Here is a 26,864-nt window from a genome sequence, read left to right as displayed (position 1 = left end):
CGGGTTGTGCCGCCTCAGCCCATCAGTTTGAACGACCCGAGACTAACTGTGTTAGTTTAGTAAGCTAAAACTGTGGTGACGTAATCACTGTAATCTCTGTCTAAGTAGTGCGTCTAAATAATCCGCCTCATGAGTTCGATGTCTTATTAGGACCCTCTCTACTGAGGCAGCTGATCAGGTAGGCAGTAGGCAGCAAGGCAGCTCACTAGGTTTTCAGACAGACCCTAAAAGAACATGAATTGAGGATAACAATACACAAGCCAGACACTGAATAATCTTTAATATAGAAACAAATAAAGGAGTAATTATTACAGTAATTAATACTGCAATGTGTGATTTAGGAGACAGCACACTATTCCAGCCTGCTCATATAAATAACTGCTGCCATAAGCTAAGTATCCTGAGCATTACAGTCATTCTCCTATAACAAGAGAGTTCTGGTTCTCAGTGTTGTGTGTAGTGCCAAATTGTACCAAAAATTTTACTATTTGTGACTTGTGACATTTTTGAAAGATAAAGGATGCATTTTATCTCCTCTGGTCCCTTATATGCATATAGGAAAGGCATTATCAGGTTTTAAAAGGTGTGTATAAAATCAAATGGTATCAGACTTAATAGGGGGTCCATATGTGTGTATGTGTGTGTGTGTGTGTACATAAACAATTCATCATGTGTAAAATTTTTACAATCATTGTACAGTCACTTTACCTGGAATAGGGCAGCTGTAGCCTTGCAATTAAGGTACTGAACTGTTTATCACTGCCAGGTTGCCACTGTTGGGCCCTTGAGCAAGGCCCTTAACCCTCAATTGCTTAGACAGTGTACTGTAAGTCGTTTTATATACAATAGCAGTAACTCATTAGTCTCCACCCTTCCTGAGCACTGCCTAAAAAACGTTAGTGCAACGTTTATAAACGTTTCTACAACATTGCCGCACCATGACTGTACCATTTGCAGTTCCTCTTTAAGTGTAAACATAGTGTAAGCTCAATTCCAGCAGGATTCTGATTATCATTATTACATTTTCATCTTGAATAATCGTGAATCTGCAGTTTGAAACTGTTTCTCTGACTTTTCCGTAACAGCTTAATAGCTTCTGTAATAGTTTATTTGGAAACGACTTGATGAGGGCGGAGGAGAACGGCCAGCCTGCTTCGAGCTGACAGGAAGGCTATGCTCTCTTACATAACTTCTATTTATTAGCATGGTGAGCAGACCTGGTGGTAAATGTGCTACAAATAGCAAAACACCACATCAAATTCCACTCCAGTTTTTAAATATCAAAACCAACCTGACCTATTATTGCTGACCATGTGCATCTCTTTATGGCCGAAACGCACAAAATTAAGAGACAAGTGAGAAGTACGAGCTCACCCTGGCACCGGCTCTTCTTTAGACTTGGACTTCTTCAGTTTTTTGGGGTTGCTGGCTGCCAGCTGAGTAAAATTGCAGCTCTCGTCGACCCAGCCTAAATCGGGCTCGAACAAGCTGCCACGAAACGAGCCTCTCTTACCTATAACACACACACACACACACACACACACAAGGTAATATGTATACAATAAATACAAATTAGAAATGACTTACATCGCCATACGAGTAAAATACATTCCTTCTTTTTTCTGTGTCCCGTCCAAACACAGAAGCATTCATGCATTTAAATTGAAACATGATCGTGTATAGAGCCTGTAGTCCAAAAAAAAAACCCTCACTGCTCTTTAACACTTTGATTTATCTTTGAGTTTTCCTTACTATATAAAAACTAGGGTCCCGTCTGCGTGAAGTCTGCATGTCCTCCCTGTGTCTGTGTGGGTTTCCTCCGGGTGCTCCGGTTTCCTCACACAAGTCTAAAAACTGCCCAAAGTGTGTGTGTGTGTATCACCCCTGTGATAGACTGGCGATCTGTCCGGGGTGTTTCTTGCCTCTCGCCCAATGAATTAGACCCACCGCATCCCTGACCAGGATAAAGCAGTGGTAAAACAATGAATGAATGCATGAATGAATGAAGTACTTGTCCATTATTCGAACAATATCACTGACAAAGTTAATAATTGTGTTATGATGTGTATGTATACAATGTCGAGTTACAAGGTACAACTGTATACATACTGTATATATACATACATTAAACACACATGTTGAATTTTTTATTGATTTTGAACTATTTTCAATTGTATTTCAGTGTGTTTTATATTATTTTATAATATATCCATTTTATATCAATGGGCGCAAGGCACACAGTAACACCATGGACGGGGTGCCAGTCCATCGCAGGGCAGACACACATACACACATTCACCTATAGGGTAATTCAGTGTCTCCAATTGACCTGACTGCATGTTTTTGGACTGTGGGAGGAAACTGGAGCTCCCATAGGAAACCCACACAGACACGGGGAGAACATGCAAACTCCACACAGAAAGGACCCGGTCTGCCCCGTCTGGGGATCGAACCCAGGACCTTCTTGCTGTGAGGTAACAGTGCTACCCACAGAACCACAGTGCTGCCCTATATATATAGGTCAATGGGTGTGTGTGTATGTGTGCGTGTGTGTGTGTGTATGTGTGACTAGTGTATTTATAGACATCCCAAATATAAACCGTTGACACAGGCGTGAAATCTCACTTCATGTTTTGGTTAATAAAGTAGATCTGATACCTCGGTCCACATTCGCTCTGAGCGACGTGAGCATCCCTTCAGACACCAGGGTTTTGTACAGCGCCCCCTTACAGCTGCGCTCGGACTTCCTGGATCCACACGGTTCCGGTTTGGGCTCGCTCTCTCTCTCCTCTGTTTTAGCTTCCGCAGCGTCTCTCTCGTCTGCTTTGTTTGAGGCTGGAGAATCCGTTTCATCCGTTTTAATCGGCTGAGTGGGGGTGGTGGGGGGCTGCACCGCGTCCTCCACGTCGCCAAGGTCTTCGACTTTCGTCTCGATTTCCATCTTGACCTCTTCTTCTGGCTGCACCTCCTGGGCTAACTGAGTCTCTTTTGTCTCACATGGCTTACTCTCCTCTTCCTCCATCTTCTTCTCCTCCTCCTCGGTCCTGAACTGTTTCCTGGCCTTTGGTTTGTTCTTCTTCTTCTCCGCCGTTGCAGGTTGACGGACGGGGCTTTCCGTGAGACAAGCTTGTTTGGTGGCGGTCTCGGCGTCCTCTGTGCCCCAGACCCCTTTAGCCACGGCTTCAATAGTGTCCTCAATAGTGTACATCAAGCTCTCCGGGTCTGAGCCTGACGATGGGCGCTTCTTGCAAGGCTTTTTTGGCGAACCTTGGTTCTTCTCGGGTTTGGCCGGTTCTCCGCCCTCCTTCGGCTTTTTCTTTTTTTTCGAGGAGGCGCAGGTGGTCGGAGACGTCGGGGTCTGAGGGTCCTTGGTGGGGGTCGTGTCGGCGGTGCTGTGCTGGGCGCAGAGAGACGATGAGTCCACGGCCGGCTGCGAGGAGAGGGCCTCCAGTTTCTCGGCCTCGGAGGCTAAACACATCTGAGACACACAAAAACACCACACACACACCACGGTTAGGGGACTCTATATATATATATATCCATTAGATGTTATGAGGGGATACTTATTTATTATTCATTGTTTTAAACTGTGGGGGACAGGAGTAGGGAGTGGGATGTACCTTCGTATTTAAAATTTCAGTCTTATTCTACTAATAATACACTTCAACAGTGCAGTAAATGTTAATATGGACTCCAAAGTCTGCGGTATGACTCCTGAGCCGTGTAAACAGCAGAACACTACAACTAGTTAATGACAGTCATTAAATTACTCAATGAATTTAATGATAGAATAAATAGAAGCTATAACACACAGCACAGCTACCTTGATGGCTGAATGTAAACCTAGAACATCCAGCGACGGTTCAAGGCTTCATGTTCTGTCCCCACGTCCACAGAATGGGTTGGAGGTTTACAAATTCACTTACCTGAGTCGTGTTTTTAGCTGCTTTAGACTTCGGCATCTTGGACATTTTGACTAAGCGATTGCTAACTGAATTGCCGTAGGATTGCTAGGACGGCTCATAGTGCAAATTAACCAGTAAATGTTAAATAGCTAAACACAAACCTTAAAGTTTGAATTTCACAGCAAATTTCTTATTACACAGTCAGCAGAAGCAGTTCATTTCATGGTCCATGCCATAATTTTCACTGCCGTAAATAGATAGGGCCTTAATAATAATAATAATAAAATATATTTTTATTTCACTTGTTTCAAGCAACCAGTGCTGTCTTCCTTAAATGGAATATAACTAATAAAAAAGAAATGATTACAGATGCTTTATTGGCATATTCGAGTCAGTCAGTAAGTCATCGTTCGTATTAGTCAGTATCTGCCCCGTGACGTCATCATGTGCCTCCTTCTCCACCCACTCTTGAGTCACTTAAAATCCTCCTCAGAACAAGAAACAAGTCAGACAGGAAGTCAGAAGTAAAACGTGTTGCGCAGCTCTGCATCACTTCAGCTCGTAAACAACGTTACACCATTATTGGTCAAATCTGCAGAGTTCCCATGATGTACTGGGATGCACTTGGATACGCTTGGCATAAAACGCACGTAATGCACAATGTTACGTGTGACAAATCCATCTAACGATGAGACTGATTGATTGAATATATTGTGCAATCATTAATTGTTACTATTTAATAATAAATTATTAAATTATTGCATTATTGGACTTTCTACTGATTTAACAATTTACCTACAGCAGCCTCAAGTGTCAGTCATCCTGAGACGAACCTGATATGATATAAACTACTACAAACACAACAAAAATACTTCAAATGTACTTTTCAGGGCTGATTTCCACCAGTAAACGCTCATCATGTGGAACAGCTCTAGTTCAGCAGTTAGGATACTGGTCTATATTAAGATTCAAGAGTCATTGTTGGACCCCTGAGCAAGGCCCTTAAACCTCAATTACCTCAAAAAGTGTATTCAGTCACAGTTGTAAACCTCTTTGGATAAAAGCAGATGCTAAATCGAGTCCAACATCTTATATGTCGCAGTACTAAAAACAGCCAAAAGGTGGCAGCATTACCTCAATTATGGTCCCATTAAAGAGCCCAGTACATGGAATTATTCATCTTTATTATTATTATGTCTACATAAGACTGTGGTACGTGCTATAGGTTCACCTACAGGTTATAATATAAGTGTGCATCAGAGAGCAAATTATATATTTCCTATATTCATGCCGGGAACAATACGATTCCAGTCACACCTCAAGTGGACCATACCTGCCTGCCTGCATCCACTCTCGTTATTGGTCACGTCTTCATTATGGTTGCATTGGCGCGAGTCAGAGAAGGTGCTGCATGTTAACGTAAGTAACTTTCTAGCTTGTTCAACATAGGTTTCTAAATTATATAGTGTCAGCTGCATACTGATTAATACAAACGTTGTTTTTTACCTCTTTCTGAGGGGTTCGAGCACTAAGTAGGAGGACACCCCCGATCCCTACTGTATTTTGAACCATGGTGTGTGTGTGTGTGTGTGTGTGGGGGGGTGTGCACGCTTTATACCTCAGCCAGCTGAAAGAGAGCAGACTGGCCACACTGCTTCCCCTCAGAAACTGAAGCCTGAGAACCACTGGATGAGATCTGTGAAAATAAAAGTGAAAGTGATTCTTTAAAACATGCACAGGTTTTTTTCACATGCCCTTTGAACAGTGTAAATGTACGAGGAGGTTTATTAAATGTGAGATAGATAAATAAATCCATCCAGCCACCGTAGTGCAAGCAAATAATCTCCGGAATTATTATATTCATGTTTAGATTTCTTTATTTCATTGTTAGTTTTAGCACCGTTCCATCCTGCTCAGGGTCGTAGTGGGTCCAATTCACTGAGCGAAACGTTGCCAGTCCATCACAGGAGGTCACTCTACCATTTCTTATAAAACTGCTGCATCAATGAGGCTTTTATGTGCAAAAAGTACGACTGGAAACTTTACCTCAGCCAGCTGGAACAGAGGAGAACGCATGCAGCTGCTGGGCAGATCTGGAGAGTTGGGCTGAGACGGACCGCACATCTGGGGGACAGAAGAATAGAGCATCAGCAATGCAACGAGACCCGAGACCTGGGCCTCTCAAGAACATTTAGAGACCCGTCCCAAAGTCACTCGGTGTTGTTTCGGCTGTATGTTGTGCTCCTGTATTCGTCCCAGTCACCCTGTCCTTGCTGCTAATAAGCATTCCTGTAGCATGATGCTGCCACAATGCTTCACTAGAGGGATGGTATTACCCAAGGTGACGTGCTAAGCCCTCTATATTTTTGTTCAGTGGTAACACACGGCATTGAATTCTATAAATACGTTATTCACCACCTTTGAGATCGAGTTAGAATCCTAGGCGGTGCTATCGACCTGTCCGTGCACCCAAATATGCCCAGTTGGGAGGGGTTGGGGTGTCAGAATGTATCTCTACATGTATGGTACAACAATTCACTCTTACTTTGCCTCTGTCCCAACTTTAAGTGTATTACAAGCATACATTTTTTTTGTAAGTTAAATAAACCACAGATCACAGAATCTTGTTTTTATTGCATTTTCCGGAAATGGAGTGTAAGATGCAGCGTTAACTCCCAATTTACACCAGTGAAATGAGCAAAATAATGAGGATAATAAGAGATTCCTCAGGTGATTCGGTTATTACAGCACATCAGCCTGTTGTTTGTCCTCCTTGTTTATTATTTTAATGAATTTAACAAGGCATATGACAGGTAAGGGACTAATAAACCTAATAAAAACTACTTTATGAGAGCCAGTGGCTTTCAATTAGAAAGATATCCTTTATTTGTCATATATACATATACAGATGTACAGTACAATGAAATTCTTTCTTCGCATATCCCAGCTGGTGTTGGAAGCTGGGGTCAGAGCGCAGGGTCAGCCAACTTACGGCGCCCCTGGAGCAGACAGGGTTAAGGGCCTTGCTCAAGGACCCAACAGTGGCTACATAGCAGAGCCTGGATTTGAACCGCCAATCTTCCGGTTGATAGCCCAAAGCTCTACCCACTATGCTACCACAGGCCCCCTAACCAGGCTACCACAGGCCCCCATAACGCTACCTCATGATCAGAGTTTACACAAGATTGCCATGCAGACAGACTCAGCTTCCGCTTGTGATTTTAAGCCATAACATTAAAACCTCCTTGTTTCTACACTCCACTTACCATATAGAAGCACTTTGTAGTTCTACAATTACTGACTGTAGTCCATCTGTTTCTCTGCATGCTTTGTTAGCCCCCTTTCATGCTGTTCTTACCCCCACAGGACCACCACAGAGCAGGTATTATTTAGGTAGTGGATCATTCTCAGCACTGCAGTGACACTGACATGGTGGTGGTGTGTTAGTGCGTGTTGTGCTGGTATGAGCGGATTTTTAAACACCTCACTGTCACTGCTGGACTGAGAATAGTCCACCAACCAAAAATATCCAGCCAACAGCGCCCCGTGGGCAGCGTCCTGTGGACCACTGATGAAGGTCTAGAAGATGACCGACTCAAACAGCAGCAATAGATGAGCGATCGTCTCTGACTTTACATCTACAAGGTGGACCGACTAGGTAGGAGTGTCTAATAGAGTGGACAGTGAGTGGACACGGTATTTAAAAACTACAGCAGCGCTGCTGTGTCTGATCCACTCATACCAGCACAACACACACTAACACACCACCACCATGTCAGTGTCACTGCAGCGCTGAGAATGATCCACCACCTAAATAATACCTGCTCTGTGGCGGTCCTGTGGGGGTCCTGAGCATTGAAGAACAGAATGAAAGCAGGTTAAAAAAAAGTATGTAGAGAAACAGAGGAGAGTGAGTGTAGAAACAAGGAGGTGGTTTTAATGTTGTGGCTGATCAGTGTGTATTTAATCAACGCTCAGCTATCCATTAACATCCCTAGTAATAACACATAGCCTTGAGTGTTGTATTGCTTTTACCTCTGTTTGGGGAGTTGGTGGGCTCCGACACTCCAGATTTTCACACCTGTCAGCAGGCTGGGGTGGACAGGAGGAAATCTGGGCAATAAAACACAACATTAAATACACTGTACTGAATATTCTGAAAAAAATCTTGCCAGCAGCAAACATTATGTGTTGGGTTGTAAAGTTACAATCAAATTACGATTCGGTTCACATCCCTAAAATGCTTCACTTCCCCTTAGACCCTTTTAAGTCTTTGCGAATCTTATTAAAACGACAGTTCGAGGCGCTCGGATGGCACAGCGTGATAAGTCACTAGCACACCAGCGCCGAGATTCTGAACTCCCAGGTTGGGCGCCCCCCGTGCAGAGAAAATTGGCCTCCAGTCAGTGACCGGATTAAACAGAGGGGTGGGGCTGTGTAAGGACCCTGGTTACCCAGGTGGAGAGCACAGAAGTGGAGGAGCACAGAGGTCGGGCGTGGCTGTCTGTGCGCAGAGCTGACCTCACACTCAGATCCACCGATGTGTGGTTGTATAAGTAGAGATCAGAAGACTGCGCACACATCGTCAAGTCACCCCCTCCTTGGGCACCACTAGGTGTCCCCGGCAGCAGATTGACAGTGTGTGTACCACTGTAATACTGGTAGGAACACTAGATGGGTGAGAACGTGTACCAACCACGCATAACCAAATCTGCACACAGGCTGTTTTCTTACCTCAGCTAACTGGAAGAGGGCAGATTTCCCAGAATGCTTTGTGACATCTGCAGCCTCGGTCTGTGAAGTGTTTGAGGAAATCTAAAAACAATCAATACAATTACAAATAAATGGAACCACTTTTTAATAAGTACTCATCACTGTATCACCACTAGGACTCTTGACGGGCTGAGTCTGGGCACATACACAATTGGCTGTGTCTTAGGGAGGGGAAGGAGTCACCTCCTTGCTGCTGCAACGGTCACTTCTATTATCCAGTCCAAGGACCAAGGAGAAACGGCAGAAAAACCCAGAGGAAGTAGCGTGTCGTCAGAAGCAGGCACGGGGGAATCTGACCTCATACAAATCGGATTCGCACCCAGTTTGAAAAGAAAAATCCACCCCAATAGGTTGGCACTCCATGACTGCCTGGACCTTCTATCCTAGTGGTTGCACCAGATGAAGCAGAGCTCGGTTAAACAGCAGTGCTGTGAATTCTGCTTCCACCGTCACGGTCTGATTCTCTCACAGTTTGATTTTTCTGTTATATTCAGCAAATAATTGGAAGCTGCATGCTACGCTTAGCAGAAAATGCCCCCCCCCACCAAAAAATAAATAACAAAATCTATAGCTCTTGGTAGTGGCTGACATCATTAAGAGTTAGGATATAATAATGATAAGATTGAGTTTGATTCCCAGATGGAACAAGCATGTTCTCTCTGTGTCTGTGTGGGTTTCCTCCGGGTGCTCAGGTTTCCTCCCACAGTCAGGATAATTGTCAAAATTGCCCCTTGGTATTAGTGTGTGTGTGTGAGTGTGTGTGTGCTTATTTGCCCCGTCCAGGGTGTTTCCTGCCTTTCGTTCAGTGAATTGTACCCAGTGTGACCCAGAGCAGGATAAAGCGATGGTAAAACAGACAATGAATGAATGTTTTTTTCTTCCACAGAGAAACAACGTAGTATAAAATACGTACCGTATGTATTAGTATTGCAATTTCGGACACATTTTCGGTGCATGATGCAATGCAGTTTCTTTATAAAACACAAAGATGCTGCTTTTTGAATTTATGTGTTCCCTCGGGCTCTTTCGTGACATAAATGCAGTGCTCGCGGCAATTAGGATCACTTAGTCGCAGCGAAATGGAGTTTAATGCACGTTATCAGCAGTAAGGAGCTCGGTGAAACGCAAACGGCCGACAGAATGAAATATGAGCGCGCTCAGCACACGTACAGAAAATGTACCGACGAGGGAAGTTAATGATCAATAGATTAACCGATAAGTGAAAATATCTCACAGTTTGATTTATGCTTTAGTTAAAGGAGCCACAGATCTTTTACACATAAGCAGCACAGACCGTGCAGAGGGAATCTATTCATCACTTTTATTAATTAAACCATAAACAGGTAAGCCGTCTGGCATCACTATGGCCTCTTACTGAATGTTCAGTTCTCACATGTGGCTTTGTGTGTGTAAATAAAGGATATTTCGCATCTTGCCCCGGTATAAAGGTAAAACTCTGCTTATCAACTTATTTTACATTTATATTTTTGGCACTTAGCAGATGCTTTAATCCAATTCTGTGACAATATACAGTCTAAGCAAATAAGGATCTTGCTCAAGAGTCCAACAGTGACAACCTGGCAGTGGTAAGGCTTAAACCGGTGACCTTTCGGTTACTAGTCCAGTACCTTAACCACTAGGCTACAACTGCCCTTAACAACCAGATTTTAACCACACGAACGCTGTGAGGAAGAGTTTTAATACACTAATAATAATAATTAAATAAACATAGTTTATCAGATACGTAAGCACGAAACGAACTTGTAGGCGAACGCCCCCTTGTGGAGGCTTTAAGTTACATCTTGTAAACCACAGTGGGACCAGATTGTGAGCCCTGGGTCGTGTAAAAACCTTGAGGTAATTAATGAACACTGAACTTGTTTTGGTCATGATTGATTTTGATATGTTCGGCCATGTTCAACACGTTAAGGTCTTAATGCCATAAGGCATAAACTCTTGTTTACATAAACCTCAATGATTTGTTTTTTTTACATTTTGATGTGATTGTCGGTTTGTTAGTTAACGTTAAAATGTGGATCAATGATGGCTGATTATCAGTTAAAAATCTGACAAAATTAGCATCCCTAGTACTGAACCAAGTCCAAATATTGGTGCAGCTTGTAAGAAGTTATATTTCAGTCCTAATTTATTTATTTATTAGGATTTTAATGTCGTGTTTTACACACTGGTTACATAAGATTCATCAGTTCAAGTTTAATGTCAAACAATTTTGCATCTCCATCTCCATTGTATCTGGGAGGAAACCCACACAGACATGGGGAGAACATGCAAACTACACACAGAAAGGACCCAAACCGGTCAACCTGGGAATCGACAGCGCTACCCACTAAGCCACCGTGTCACCTGTTAAGTCCTAATTAAGATCTGCTACCTGAGACTCGTTCTTCAGTGTGACGGGATTGTCAAGCACTAGACTGTTACAACGGGGGAAAACAAAAGTGCGGATGCTAAAACTGACGTCATGCTGATACCGAAACTGCCCTTGAGTTCAGGAATCAAAGCAACTCTAGTAAAAACAATTACATATTAACCGGTGAATCATTATCACACGCTTATATTGTGCTATTTTGTGTAAAATAGCATTTACAGTCATTCTATGCTCCCCTTTTTTGGTCCAATTTGGAACTAGGGGTATTATTTAGTTGTGGAAAGACTTTCTACTTCAATTTCACAATAATAGTTTTATTTATATCTGATGTGGTGCTGAATTTAAAATAGATATACACTGTGTTTCATTCATATTATATTTAAGACCTATTAAGTGTCCAATTTTTGTCCTATTCTGTGTCCCAGTTATAAGTGCATAAAAATATCACGTTCGATATATTTACTTGAGGATGCAAACAGAACAGGCCACAAAATCCCATCCATCCAGCCTCCCGAAGCGCATCGGCACACCACAATTACACGCCGTATCTGCTCTGATCTATTTCTAATGGCGCGGGGAGCCGGCTGGAGCAGCAGCAGCCCTCGCCGGGGTTTATACTCACGGCTCGGCGCTGCCTCTGCATTAGCAGAGATGGGCCTGTCACAACGGATTTGACTGACCAGCGATCATGTGTTCATTATATCAGGGTACAAAGAGAACTTATTTCAAACAGACAGCAGGACGAGCTCCCGGCCTCCTTCTCCCCTCCCGAACCCTTTCTGTTCCTCACACGTACCTACGGCACGGCGCTTATCCGCGACCTTCAAAGCACGAGCATTTAGGAAGCATCAATCTATATTGTGCTGAGCGTAGTGAATCTACATACAACGCATTATAATCTTAGGCTACATCCATTCCTACAAGGGCAGATTAAAGTGGCTCCTCACGTCACTCAGACTTGATTTTTATGGCATTTCGAATAGTAAAAAACATCAATTTAGGGATGGTGGATAAAATGCTGTTTACAATAATACCGGAATGTTTTTAAATGTCATGTTTGACATATTAAAATACTGTGATGTCACTGTGCCGGGCGTATTAAGCCCAGCTCTGATTTTCACATCAGCCGTCAAGATGCCGAACCCTCATGGCTTTTCAAACCTGGATGAATTGCATTTATTTCAGTGCATTTCTGATGGCTTGCAGGTAATGTATGTGCCTTACACTATACATAGGTCATAAAATCAAAAGCACAGTGCAATAATTAAAGAAAATAGCGTTTGACAGCCACTACTAGTCAGGAGGCACAATTTGGTAATTTGGTAATGGTAATTTATAGCAGCTAAATGTGATACCATGTTAATCTATAACAGCAGAGTTAGGGCATACACCGATCAACCATAACATTAAAACCACCTCCTTGTTTCTACACTCACTGTCCATTGTATCAGCTCCACTTACCATATTGGAGCACTTTGTAGTTCTACAATTACTGACTGTAGTCCATCTGTTTCTCTACATACCTTTTTAGCATGCTTTCACCCTGTTCTTTAATGGTCAGGACCCCCACAAGACCCCCACAGAGTAGGTATTATTTAGGTGGTGGATCATTCTCAGCACTGCAGTGACACTGACATGGTGGTGGTGTGTTAGTGTGTGTTGTGCTGGTATGAGTGGATCAGACACAGCAGCGCTGCTGGAGTTTTTAAATACCGTGTCCACTCACTGTCCGCTCTATTAGACACTCCTACCTAGGTGGTCCACCTTGTAGATGTAAAGTCAGAGACGATCGCTCATCTATTGCTGCTGTTTGAGTCGGTCATCTTTTAGACCTTCATCAGTGGTCACAGGATGCTGCCCCATATTTTTTTGGTTGGTGGACTATTCTCAGTCCAGCAGTGACAGTGAAGTGTTTAAAAACTCCAGCAGCACTGCTGTGTCTGATCCACTCATACCAGCACAACACACACTAACACACCACCACCGTGTCAGTGTCACTGCAGTGCTGAGAATCATCCACCACCTGAAAGCAGGGTAAAAAAGGATGTAGAGAAACAGATGGACTACATCAGTAATACATCAGGGGTTGATCAAATGAACAGTGGGTGTAGAAACAAGGAGGTGGTCATAATGTTATGCCTTACCAGTGAATCTAAGGCATTGGTATTTTAGTAGTTTACCTCTCTGGCAGTCAGGGCGTGCTCCCCAGCCAGCAGAAGCATGCTCAGGCCTCCCATCTTAGTCGGATCTGCAAATAAACAAACAAACAAAGAAACATAAACGTCAAGTGAAACCATGCAAATTAATACAGCTGACGAACAACGATAATCATAAATCCTGAGCCTCATTCATTGACAAATCATGATGGGATTTGCTGTTGCAGTGGGACACGGGAACACAGACTGGACAAGATGTTCTGGGGTGTCAGGTATTGAGTAACAGTCTTCAATAACAGAGAAACCTTGGCCAAACCTTGATGCAGTGCTGCTGACCCTGCCGCTGTGCTACCTTAAGCGCAGAGCAGCGCTCAGATTTACAGCTCTGACGCTCGTTTTTTAACCGCTTGACCCTGCGCTGATTGAGCCCAGGTAGCCGATGACCTTTACCACAACCTTTACCTGAACTCTTCGATTCCACCTTAAAAAATATGACATGGCGACTAGTGAGCTGTGTAGTAACACACCCTGGACAGGACGCCAATCCATCGCAGGACTTCAGAAACACAATCATGTCTGTGTAGTCACCCGGCCGGCTGACAGCACCGAGAATCAAACCCGGATTTCAGAGGTAGTCAGCAAGCATAACAGACCGCTGCACCACCCGAGTCCCACATATCACCAGAAACCTAAATGATGTCGTCGTGATTCATAAAACAGACGTAGGTGTATCTTGGGAGACCGACCTGCTATGGCGAAGTTCAGCTGTGGTGCGTCTCCTGTGGGCACTTTTTTGGCACCGGCGATCTCCTTGGTGTTGGAGGGTAAAGTCCAGGCCTTTTTTCGCACGTTAGCCGATACGTGAGTGGGACTCTTCACTGGCTTGCTGGTGGCCGGACACCACTTGTAGCCTGGATTTGCTTTCATAAAGGCGTCTTTATACTGCAAAATACAGAGACACAACACAATGCACACACAATATGACCTAAAGTATGTGGACACCTGACCATGAGCTTGTTGGAGAGCCTATTCTAAAAGTATGGGCACCCCTTGCGGCTATAACAGCATCCACTTTTTTGGGTTGGATTTCCAACATTTTGGATCATGTGTGTGGTCATTTGTCTCAATTCAACCCACAAAAACATGTGAGGTCAGGCACAGATGTAAGAGATGAAGGCCTGGCTCACCATCCACGTTCCAATTCATCCCAAAGCTGCTTAAATAGGGTTATACCCTTGTGGCTATAACAGCATCCACTTTTTTGGGTTGTATTTCCAACATTTTGGATCGTGTGTGTGGTCATTTGTCCCAAATTAATCCACAAAAGCATGTGAGGTCAGGCAACGATATAGGACATGAAGGCCTGGCTCACCATCCACGTTCCAATTCATCCCAAAGCTGCTAAATAGGGTTGAAATCAGGGCTCTGTGCAGGCCACTGGAGTCAAAATGGAACAGGAAAGGACCTTTCCCAAACTGTTGTCACAAAATCGGAGGCGTATTGTTTATTTTACGCACCTGTTGGCAACTGGTGTGACCGAAACACTTCAACTCAACGATTAGGACAGGTGTTAATGACACGGTCCTACAGCCTGTGTCTAAAACTGGATTACTTTTATATTTAGATCGTGGCTATTTAGCTGGTAAGTCTACCATGTTTGCTTTTGTGACCATCAAGGATGTGGGTGTAGTCATGAAGGCTTGTTTTACTGTTTAAAAGAAATCCGGTCCCTCACCTCCTTGGCCATGTCGGTGTATTTCTGTTTCTCGCCGGGTTCCAGAACGGCCCACCAGTCCGCCAGGATCTTGGTGGCTCCACGATTGTCGAGTCGCGGGTGTTCCTGCCGCACCAGCGAGCGGTGCCTCTTACAGAAGAGCAGGAAGGCGTTCATGGGTCGGCGGGCGCGCTGCTCCGAGGAGTCTTCCTCACATTCGTCCTCCATCACCACGCACTCCGGCGCCTGGCCGCTGCCTTCGGGGCAGACCGCCGGCATCTGACAAAAAACAACACACGTGTTATAGCCACACATCATATGTTTGGGTTAATGGTGTACATGGGCAATACAATGCCAATATGGCAAGCAGACTTAAAAGATTTACCTTCTCCAGCTCCTCCTCATCCTCCTCTTCCTCCTCCTCCGAGAAGTCCAGGGCCTTCTTTTTGGAGAGCAGCGGGTGCCACTGCAGGCATTTACGTTTAGGCCGCTGTTTTCCGGCCACCTCGCTCTCTACCGGCGCCTCCTTCCCTCCTTCTCCGCCCTTCATGCTGCCGCCGAACCTAACGAGCAGAGGTCAGAGGTCAAGCTGGGGATGCAACGAGCCGCTCTTTAGAGAGGATACAGAAGAAGCAGGGAGGCGTGACACTTCAGTTTGGTTGAGTCGAGGGTCAAGGGTTATATTTAGTGGGGGTTTTTTTGAGTTAAGTGGAAGTGTGTGGACAGGCTGTAATTTACATATCAAATAGTAGCAACGGTTAAATCTCAGCAAATCTTTTGATTCCTCAGTGTTTTAATGAACTCTTGACTTTTCTCTTGTGTGGATTAACACTTATTACCAGATAAACTGGAGATAAATCGAAAGAATAGTCAGAGAGAAAAGGGAAGTGTGGACGAGGAAATGTATGGTGTGTGTGTGTGTGTGTGTGTGGGTGCGACTGATTTATTAATCCACTATTTCTTTCAGACCTTTCATCAGCACTCAAACCACAAGCGCTAGGTTAGAATCCAGCCTGAACAAAGTATCATGCCATGGCAGTGCAACACGCTCACACCTACATAATTTTGGGAGGGGAGAGAAAACCAGAGGACCTGAAGGAAACCCACACAGACATGTCGAGAACTTGGCCTCACAGACAGCGAGTGGTGGCAAGGATGGAACTCTGGTCCCATGTTGCTATGAAGCACCCTTGTACCCTCGCTGCTATGTTGTTTACCCTTGTAATCTTGCAAAGGTACGTTTTGGTCAAACGGCATCACATATTGGTTTTGGTATCATTTACATATTGGTATTGGTAATTTAGTTGTTTAACTGTCCACATACTTGTGGTACTAGAGTAAGTATGCACCTACACCTGTCCATGAGTTGTAAATCCATGGGAATTTATATTAAGCGAATCCACACCACTCCTTTGGGAAGGTGTTCCACAACATTTTGTAGCGTGTCTGTGAGAATTTGTTCCCTTTTTATGTCAGGCACTGATTTTGATCTGGCTAGCAGTCTTAAGTATCTAAATTATTCAACACCTACAAACTACTGCTGATCTTTAAACCTACTGCTAGTCTGTATGACCTAAAGTTGGGTTACAACATTGTATAAACATCACCCAGACATTCAGGTATTCAAGGTGTGTTGCAACCATGATGAAAACTAAGGAGCTGCTTATTTCATTGCACCAAAAAGGCTAATGAGTATAAGGAAAGATTACTGGGAGTGTTGTCTAGAAGTTACAAACTTATGGCACAGCAGCAAACGTCTCTGGCCGTGCGAAAGAGCCTCAATCCAAACCCCTTTGTTACTACAAAAGACTTACCGGACGACCTGATGAAGACTCATTAGTGTCAAGGACAACCATAAAATCACTTAACAAACACAGACTGCATGACCAGATTCCACAAAGCATGCTAATCTGGACTAGTAAGCACATGAAGCATTGACTAGAATGTGGCAGAAGTTCTATAAAGTGGTGAATCAAAGCTGGAACTGTCTAGCCATCTGCATCACCAGTTTGTCTGGTCACAACACAGGTGAGACTTATGACCAGAAGAACACTATCCTCAGGGTCAAGCATGGATGCTTCTCCGAACCTTGATAATAATTGGACATTCCAGCAAGACAACAATCCCAAACACACTGCCAAGTCAACCCAAGCTTGGATAAGGAATCAGTCTTGGAATATCCTGGATTGACCTTTTCAGTTTTAACTCCAAGTAAATGAGAAGTGACAGAAGCCATTTAGCATTCAGAGAAAGCACTTATTATGGGTTATCAAGGAAAACAGACGTTCCACAAGTACTGAGACTGGGGTTAAATAATAACAGTCCACGTGGACGTTTGTTATTTATATAAACTCCAAATTATGTCAAAATTCAACATCATAATTGCTTATAAGTATCAATAAACATAATCTCTCTGAGAGTTCTTGTTGTATAATTTATTTAACTCTACACACCACCATACACCTCGGAGTGAAGGGGGTTGAATATATTTCCGATTTCACCTGCACATATACAACACATTTAATACAGTATATTTTATTGAATTGCATTAGCAGTGCAGCATGTAGCATATGTGCTGCTAAGCAGCATGCAGTCAGTCATCTGTGAACAGCAGACATTTCACCACCACTGATTCAACCCTTCAGCCATAAAGATCTGCTGCCCTCTTGCTGCTGAAAGCATCACCAACCAGACCACAGGCCAAATACACAGAAAAACCTCTGCTGACTGATCAAGCCTACAGTGGGTCCTGGGACTATTCCTGAAACACTGGGCACAAGACTAAAGACAGGGGTTCAAACCCTCAGTAGACAGTTCATCTACTGGCATGATCTTGTGTTCAGTATTACGTTCAGTTCCTCTTTTTTGTCAGTTTGCACATTCGTGTCACTTTAAATTGATTCTATTTCTTAATTTCTACACTTTTCACATATTAAAAACATTTCTAATTTTAATATAAATATTTTTTTCCTCCAATTTTGTATAATTACTAACGTGACCGAGCAGTCAGAAACATTTCACTGCCAGTTATACTGTTTACGACTCTGTATGTGACAAATAAACTTTGATTTGATTTAGGGCAGGATATAAACCCACAGACATCAAATACGCCCCAAATATTTGGACATTCTTAATTACAGTATTAAGTTTAGGTGTTTCAGACACTACCATACCTAAAATATGAATAAAATCAATTATATACATTTTCAGCATTTAGCAGACGCTTTTATCCAAAGCGACTTACACAATGAGCAGAACACGATGAGCAATTGAGGGTTAAGGGCCTTGCTCAGGGACCCAACAGTGGCAACTTGGTGGTGGCAGGGCTTGAACCGGCAACCTTCTGTTTACTAGTTCAGTTCCTTAACCACTGAGCTATCACTGGCCCTATACACCATATACACCGATCAGGCATAACATTATGTCCTAATATTGTTTGTCCCCCTTTTGCTGCACAACTAACTGTGATGCTCTGTGTATTCTGACCCCTTTCTATCAGAACCAGCATGAACTTCTTCAGCAGTTTGAGCTACAGTAGCTCGTCTGTTGGATCGGACCACACGGGCCAGCCTTCGCTCCCCACGTGCATCAATGAGCCTTGGCCGCCCATCACCCTGTCGCCGGTTTACCACTGTTCCCTCCTTGGACCACTTTTGATAGATACTGACCACTGCAGACCGGGAACACCCCACAAGAGCTGCAGTTTTGGAGATGCTCTGACCCAGTCGTCTAGCCATCACAACACATTTTTCCTGCTTCTAACATCAACTTTGAGGATAAAATGTTCACTTGCTGCCTAATATACCCCCCCCCCCCCCCCCCCCCCCCACTAACAGGTGTCGTGATGAAGAGATAATCATGCCTGTTATGCCTGATCGGTGTACACAAACTTCTAAGCTTCTGTTTTTGTTACAGCAGTTTGAGGAAGAATATTTCCTTTCCAGTTCACACACAAGGTCCATAAAGACATCGGTGTGCAGGAACTTCAGTCCTGAGCTCAACCCCACCGAACATCTTTGACTTCCATTTACATTCTCAGCATTTAGGGACGCTTTCATCCAAAGTGACTTACAGTACAGTGACAGTATATTGGCTAAGCAATTGAGGATTAAGGGCCTTGCTCAAGGGTCCAACAGTGTCAACCTGGCTGTGGTGGGGCTTGAACAAGTGACCTTTCAATTACTAGTCCAGTATCTTAATCGCTAGACTACAATTTTGTATAACAACTCATTTTTATACAGTCTTTTCTGCTGAAGTGTGTATATACTCACGCATACTGTATGTGCATGTATATATACATTATAATCAGCAAAAGTATTATTAAAACATCCAATAAGAGGACAGAAGCACACTGCTATACACTAATATAAAGGTTTACCTATAACGGTGGTTGACAGAAGCTAAATGCTAAATGTCTGTTCGTAAAATGGTTTTCAATTAAGACACGACTCGCGACTATTGATTTTAATACCTAATGCTATCAAACATCACTGTCTGCTTTCAATCAGACAACATCGAAGCCGATGCAAGAAATAATAGCAATTTTTACGCGGCTCAGCATAGTTCCTGAGTGGACAGTAGACTGAACTTCTTAAACAGACTAAAGTAAAAAGTTGACCTCTGCTTTCCAGGGTCCAGATAACTGAGACTGATTAACTATCGTGTGTCTTTAAAGGCTGAACTATGAGACCGGCTGTTCCACCAGGGTCCAAAAAATATAGTCACATTCCATATCACAGTAACATTTACCTTGATTTACTCGCTATTCTGACTGAGAGCAACACTGGAGATGAACCGTGTGTTGTTAGTAAGGCTGGATACAATACACAATACTACAATACACAGCACCTTAATAGTTAAATACAAACCTAGAACGTCCAGCGATGGTGCGAGGCTTCATGTTCTGTCTCAAATACGAAAATTCTCGCCCGTGTTTTGACCCCCCACAGAACTGGCTGGTTGAGGTTTTCCAATCTTAGTTACCTGAGTCGTGTTTTTAGCTGCTTTACATTTCACTTTTCTATTCCCCCCCCCCCCCCCCCCCAATTTCCCCCCCAATTTCCCCCCCTAATCTAGTCGTGTCCAGTTACCCTGAATGCGTCCTCTATACTGATTCGACCCTTCACCGCTGACTGAGGACGCCTCTCAACTGACACACGCCCCCCTCCGGCACGTACAGTCAGTACAGACTGCATTTTTCCTGCACGAGTCGAGTTCATACACCGACGGGCACCGTGTACGGAGGGCCACACCCCCATCAGCATTATTCCTCAGCCCTGTGCAGGCGCCATCAGTCAGCCAGCAGGGGCCGCAGTCGCACCAGTTATGAGGACCCATGATCCAACAGCCAATCGTTGTTCATGCGGCCGCCCAGCCCAGTCGGAGAGGCAGAGCTGAGACTCGATACGATGTATTCGAAACCCCAACTCTGGTGCGCTAGCGTACTTTTTACCGCTGCGCCACCTGGGCGGCGTGACATCATGGACATTTTGACTAAGCGATTGCTAACTAAATTGCCGTGGGATTGCTAGGACACCTCACAGTAAACAAGTGAGGCAACTTGTATGCTACGTGAATAAAAAACGTTAAATCACTAAACACAAACATTACATTTGGAATTTCACAGCAAATTGCATATCACACAGGAAAAGGCTCGTCATAGGACACAATACAGAAAGCCAGAGACCACTGCAGAAAATGCATCTATTTTGCATATTTATTACATATAATAAAATGTTTTTGTTACAAATCTGAACCCTCAAACCTTATATGAGGTACTTAATGACTTTAAAGTTCAGTCATGGTTCAGTCTGTCATTCTCACAATTACCACCGTCATCGTCTTTAAACGCAAGTATCAACGTAAAACCACGTCTCAAAACCAGTAAACGCACACTGGCAGAAAGGGTGTTCAATCACCGATTCCTTCGACACACTATCTAGCTTCATAGCTGTGAAACTGTTGAATTAAGAAGTCACTCAACCATTCACACAGGCAGGAATAAACACTGTCAGCTTGAGATGAATATCATAGCTCCACTCTAACATTACACCTTACACTATACTTAAGATAAATCCTACACCAGACTCGGTCAAAATGCTGTTTACTCTCCAGTAGCCGGTGCAATCAGCGCTGCACCAATTAGCTTCCCTGCTAGTTCAGTTAACTATTGGTTTGTTTTACTGTTTGTTCATTAATAGAATCACGTATTTTAGTTGAGGTGTTATGAATTCTGTTCACGTGTCATCAATAATTCAATATGTGTTTATAATCAGAATTTGCACAGAGAAGAAAATGCATAAACGTATTGACAAGTCATCTAACCTGAGCGTGTGCGGCTAAGAGCATTAAATATTTATTTTGATGGCACAAGCTAATAGCACATCAAATATTTTACTTTCAAATCATTTAAATGTGGACAAATAAATGATGCATAAAATGTGCGCCATTACTATTGGTATTTACACCGATCAGCCATAACATTAAAACCACCTCCTTGTTTCTACACTCACTGTCCATTTTATCAGCTCCACTTACCATATAGGAGCACTTTGTAGTTCTACAATTACTGACTGTAGTCCATCTGTTTCTCTACATACCTTTTTAGCCTGTTTTTCAATGGTCAGGACCCCCACAGGACCACCACAGAGCAGGTATTATTTAGGTGGTGGATCATTCTCAGCACTGCAGTGACTCTGACATGGTGGTGGTGTGTTAGTGTGTGTTGTGCTGGTATGAGTGGATCAGACACAGCAGCGCTGCTGGAGTTTTTAAACACCTGACTGTCACTGCTGGACTGAGAATAGTCCACCAACCAAATATATCCAGCCAACAGCGCCCGTGTGCAGCGTCCTGTGACCACTGATGAAGGTCTAGAAGATGACCGACTCAAACAGCAGCAATAGATGAGCGATCGTCTCTGACTTTACATCTACAAGGTGGACCAACTAGGTAGGAGTGTCTAATAGAGTGGACAGTGAGTGGACACGGTATTTAAAAACTCCAGCAGCGCTGCTGTGTCTGATCCACTCATACCAGCACAACACACACTAACACACCACCACCATGTCAGTGTCACTGCAGTGCTGAGAATGATCCACCACCTAAATAATACCTGCTCTGTGGTGGTCCTGTGGGGGTCCTGACCATTGAAGAACAGGGTGAAAGCAATAGATGGACTACAGTCAGTAATTGTAGAACTACAAAATGCTTCTATATGGTAAGTGGAGCTGATAAAATGGACAGTGAGTGTAGAAACAAGGAGGTGGTTTTAATGTTTTAAAACACACACAAACTGTCCTGTAAAAATGAGATTCACAAATCCTTTTTACCTCAGAAATAAATTTGAAATTTAATCCAGCTTGTCTAAACCTTCAGATAATATCGTACAGCCCAAATTAACAAATCAACTATTCTTGGATTTAATAAATAATTAACCTCTTTTATATTAGAACGGTCAAAATTTTGAATATTTTTACACTGCAGCACGGGCGGCACAATGGCTAAGCGGGTAGCACTGTCGCCTCGCAGCAAGAAGGTCCTGGGTTCGATCCCCAGGTGGGGCGGTCCGGGTCCTTTCTGTGTGGGTCCGCGTGGGTTTCCTGTGGGTTCTCCCACAGTCCAAAGACGTGCAAGTGAGGTGAATTGGAGACACTAAATTGTCCATGACTTGTGACCTGATGAATCTTGTGTAATGAGTAACTACCGTTCCTGTCATGAATGTAACCAAAGTGTTTAAATCATGACGTTAAAATCCTAATAAACAAACAAACTGCAGCACCACATGTAGTTAAAAGATACTGAGCGATCCACCAAATGAATGCATGGCCATTACATGTCCTACATCCTATAACTGCTTAATATGTACTAAATAATATGTAGAAAATAAGTCATGGCACTATTGGAGCAAGACTAAATATGGTAACTGTTTTTAAATGGCAGTAAACAATTCAACTAATACCCAGTATGAATACTTTACAACTATGACATGTATGATTAGCTTATAGATTTAAATTGTAATACACCAATCATGTTGCTAATTTAGCTGTGAGTGGTTTATTTTGTTAGAATAATCATTTTAAATCAATAAAGCCTTAATCTTTAAATACTTCATAATTTTTCTCCAAAGGAAACCTTGATTGATGGTTCAAATCTTAATCCTATTATATATTTGATCAACATCAAACAGGAACAATCACTCTTCAATAGATCAAACACTGATCTGTTGTATTACAGACACTAGGCTGTATACCTTCCAGTATTTCCCACAATGCCTTTATGCTCACGATGTCGTTGGGTCAGTTTTCTCGTAGATTGTTCTGATCGATCCATTTTTCACTGAATCTTTAGATTCATCCTGATTAGGATGTTGGTGGGTGGGTCCTGCACCAGCATACAACTTTATTATTCATATTTAATAGTTTGTTTGTTTATTTATTAGGATTTTAACGTCATGTTTTACACTTTGGTTACATTCATGACAGGCCAGGTAGTTACTCATTAGAAGAGATTATTATTAAACAAACTCATGGACAATTTAGTGTCTCCAATTCACCTCACTTGCACGTCTTTGGATTGTGGGAGGAAACCGGAGCACCTGACAAGGGGAGAACATGCAAACTCCACACAGAAAGGACCCGGACCGCCCCACCTGGGGATCGAACCCAGGACCTTCTTGCTGTGAGGTGACAGTGCTACCCACTTAGCCACCGTGCCAATCAAACATAAGATGTACATGATTGTCCAAAATACAAACATGTCTTGGTAAATCATTATGAAATGCTTTATTACACTTTGTAGCGCCCATGGGCACAACCATCTTGTGAAGGATAATTAAAGCCTGGGAAGTGGAGTCGTAAACTTGTACGTGGCTACAAACTGTCATGTGTAGATATGAATTACTTACGGGCCTTTTTTTAAGTCCTACTATGTTATTATTTGGTAGCACCACTACCACACCTGTCTTCTTCCTCGGCCTTCGTCCCGTTCGGTTGCGGGGTCGGCTCTCGGCGCTGATTTGGCACAATTTTTTACGCCGGATGCCCTTCCTGTCACAACCCTCCCTATTTTTATCCGGGCTTGGGACCGGCACTACAATGCACTGGTTTGTGCATCTAGCGGCCAGGTACCTATAGGACAATTCAGTGTTTCCAATCAGCCTGGTGGCATGTTTTCGGACTGTGGGAGGAAACCGGAGCACCCGGAGGAAACCCACGCAGACACGGGGAGAACATGCAAACTCCACACAGAAAGGACCCGGACCGCCCCACCTGGGAAGTGGAGTCGTAAACTTGTACTTGGCTACAAACTGTCATGTGTAGATATGAATTACTTATATTTAAGTGTGTAAACGGGCCTTTTTAGGTCCTACTATGTTAATATTTGGTGGCACCACTACCACACCTGTATTGCTCTGTTATTTCAGTTCGGTTCTGCACCGTGGGTATTCCAGTTCACGTTAGGTATGAGAACAGGATGATGAGTGCAAGAAGGTCCTGAATTCGATCCCCAGGTGGCGGCGGTCCGGGTCCATTCTGTGTGGAGTTTGCATGTTCTCGCCGTGTCTGCGTGGGTTTCCTCCCACAGTCCAAAGACATGCAAGTGAGGTGAACTGGAGACACTAAATTGTCCATGACTGTGTTTGATATTAAACTTGTGTGAACTGATGAATCTTGTGTAATGAGTAACTACCGTTCCTGTCCTGAATGTAACCGAAAGTGTAAAACATGACGTTAAAATCCTAATAAACAAACAAACAAACGATGATGAGTGAAGCTGCATCCGAACTGTATCCCCAAACAGCGATCTTACGAGTCTTCGAGATGGCACAAAGCATCCGGATGGTTCATAAGAATCCTGACATGGCAAAACATGGTATGATGTGAGGGCGTACTTACTTAATCACAGACTATGGAAAAGCTGGATTTGAAAGATGGAGATGGATCTGTCAGTCAGGCTGTGGCATGCGATGATGGTGACCTACAAAAACACACACACACACACACACACACACACACACACACACACACACACACACACACATACACCCTCCTCAGTCCTCCATGCAATGCAGGAACTAGAAGCTAATGCAGCGTCCATCAGCGACATTTTGAGGGGACATTTCACCTTGTGTGTGTTCCTGTGTGTGCACCACTCGCTTTGACTGAGTGTTTATGTGGCAGACTGGATGTACAGCGTAAACTTAAAGCCAAATCTGATCAAAAGCTGTAATGTGAGTGGATCAAACCGGATGATGGTCGATATTTGCGTCGAGTGTGAGCTGCCAGCTTTGCAGGTAGAGACCGGTACCAGGCGTGTAAAATCGTACAGATCGTCTGTAATCGGTACGACTCGTTATCTGGGCCGACTGACCATGTTAAAGCATGACTGGTTCAGTCCTAGATCAGTGCAAAATGTCGATCTGATGAGACTGACAGGCACAACAGGGTCCATCTTGCGATCTCACTCCTGTTCCGACTCACGATTCCGAGCAATCCTGACGGATCAGATCGGTTGATCGGTTAGTTCTCAGCTTTGGCTGGCGACGACAGGTCTCCTGAACTAAGTTTCAGCACGTAAGCCAACATAGCTCACTGTCATGCCCAGATCTTCACCCAAACTCGACCTGGTGTCACTTTGAACTCAAGTTTTGTTCAGATCGTCCGGTTTTTGCGCGATGACCGCACGTGTGTCGGTCGGCTCGGTCCCAATTTGTGCTGAACCGTCCTGATCTGAGGACATAAGACGCCTCTTGTGTCGTCGTGCAGATCGTACAGTCTTGATCCTGCGTTTTGCATGATCAGTTCCACAGACTCGACATGGATTCGCCTGCTGAAAGCCACTACAGAGCGATTGTTGTTGAGCACTGAAGGCTGGCACCAAATTTCTCCCCCCGTAGCAGCGATCTGCCGATAAATCGAGGATCGGCCGGTGTTTAGGAAGCGAATGCATCCTAGTTTTCTGTCATGACGGCGTCGGAGAAACACAAACTTACCCCATGAAGGCGAAAGGCCTCGTCATTCCAGCCTCCGTCCAGCTTAAACTTACTGACACATCCTTGTGCACCGGCCATACAGTAGAACAGCGTGCGCGCACACACGCACACGCACTTCAGCTCAACGCTGCTTTTTTTTCCCCCCAGCTCTACCGGATGGACGTCGATGCGTTAGCACCCAGAACTCGACAAAAGTGAACGCACACGGGCTTTAAATCGCACAACAAGTCTACGCGGAGCTCAATCGGTGTCCGGAGCACTACTTTCGATTCACTCGAGCAGTTTTCTCGGCATGTTTTGCTACAGCCCTCCCCCCGACGAGCGTCCCCACTTGATGTGATGTGTCGTTTGCCAACGAGTCGGTTCCAGGAGTCGGCTCCTTTAGGTGAACGTTAGGGAGTCGAAATACGACCATGGTTTACATTTACATTCACAGCACTTTTGTCCAAAGCGACTATACAGTCTGAGCAATTGAGGGTTAAGGGCCTTGCTCAAGGGCCCAACAGTGGCAACCTGGTAGTGGTGGGGCTTGAACCGGCAACCTAGTCCAGAACCTTAACAGCTAGGCTACAACTGCCATGGTGCCATGGTTAACAGTGTCTTGCCAAATTCATTTAAGGTTTTTTTTCACTGCATGTTTGCACATTCAAAAGTCTAAACACATTTACAAATACGAAAATGAAATAGAGATATAAAAATGTATTTATATTTGTTTGTAACTGTAGAACGTTTTTCCTTTCCTCAAAGGGCGGCTCGGTAGCTCGGTGGGTAGCACTGTCGCCTCACAGCACAAAGGTCCTGGGTTCGATCCCCAGGTGGACCAGTCCGGGTCCTTTCTCGACGGAGTTTGCATGTTCTCCCCGTGTCTGTGTGGGTTTCCTTCAGGAGCGCCGGTTTCCTCCCACAGTCCAAAGACGTGCAGTCAGGTGAATTA

The 26,864-nt window shown here is 43.9% G+C and overlaps 1 protein-coding gene across 1 annotated transcript in view; it reads right to left on the bottom strand.

Annotated features, from left to right (window-relative positions):
• Positions 1-26,272, bottom strand: part of LOC134332173 (HMG box transcription factor BBX) — a 31,777-nt gene extending 5,505 nt beyond the window's left edge. Inside the window, exons 1-12 of the mRNA XM_063013702.1 lie at positions 25,931-26,272; positions 24,834-24,915; positions 15,323-15,500; positions 14,959-15,216; positions 13,970-14,165; positions 13,248-13,315; positions 8,640-8,720; positions 7,941-8,018; positions 5,952-6,029; positions 5,524-5,601; positions 2,659-3,478; positions 1,375-1,513 (exon numbers count right to left, since the gene is read on the bottom strand). Coding sequence (XP_062869772.1) covers positions 1,375-1,513; positions 2,659-3,478; positions 5,524-5,601; positions 5,952-6,029; positions 7,941-8,018; positions 8,640-8,720; positions 13,248-13,315; positions 13,970-14,165; positions 14,959-15,216; positions 15,323-15,487 — 1,961 coding nt within the window. The 5' untranslated portion in view covers positions 15,488-15,500; positions 24,834-24,915; positions 25,931-26,272. The remainder of the gene's footprint in view (positions 1-1,374; positions 1,514-2,658; positions 3,479-5,523; positions 5,602-5,951; positions 6,030-7,940; positions 8,019-8,639; positions 8,721-13,247; positions 13,316-13,969; positions 14,166-14,958; positions 15,217-15,322; positions 15,501-24,833; positions 24,916-25,930) is intronic.
• Between the last annotated feature and the right edge of the window lie 592 nt (positions 26,273-26,864).

Source organism: Trichomycterus rosablanca, chromosome 18 (genome assembly GCF_030014385.1).
Source record: "Trichomycterus rosablanca isolate fTriRos1 chromosome 18, fTriRos1.hap1, whole genome shotgun sequence".
Lineage (NCBI taxonomy): Eukaryota > Metazoa > Chordata > Actinopteri > Siluriformes > Trichomycteridae > Trichomycterus > Trichomycterus rosablanca.
This window is presented reverse-complemented; position numbering and strand designations above follow the sequence as displayed.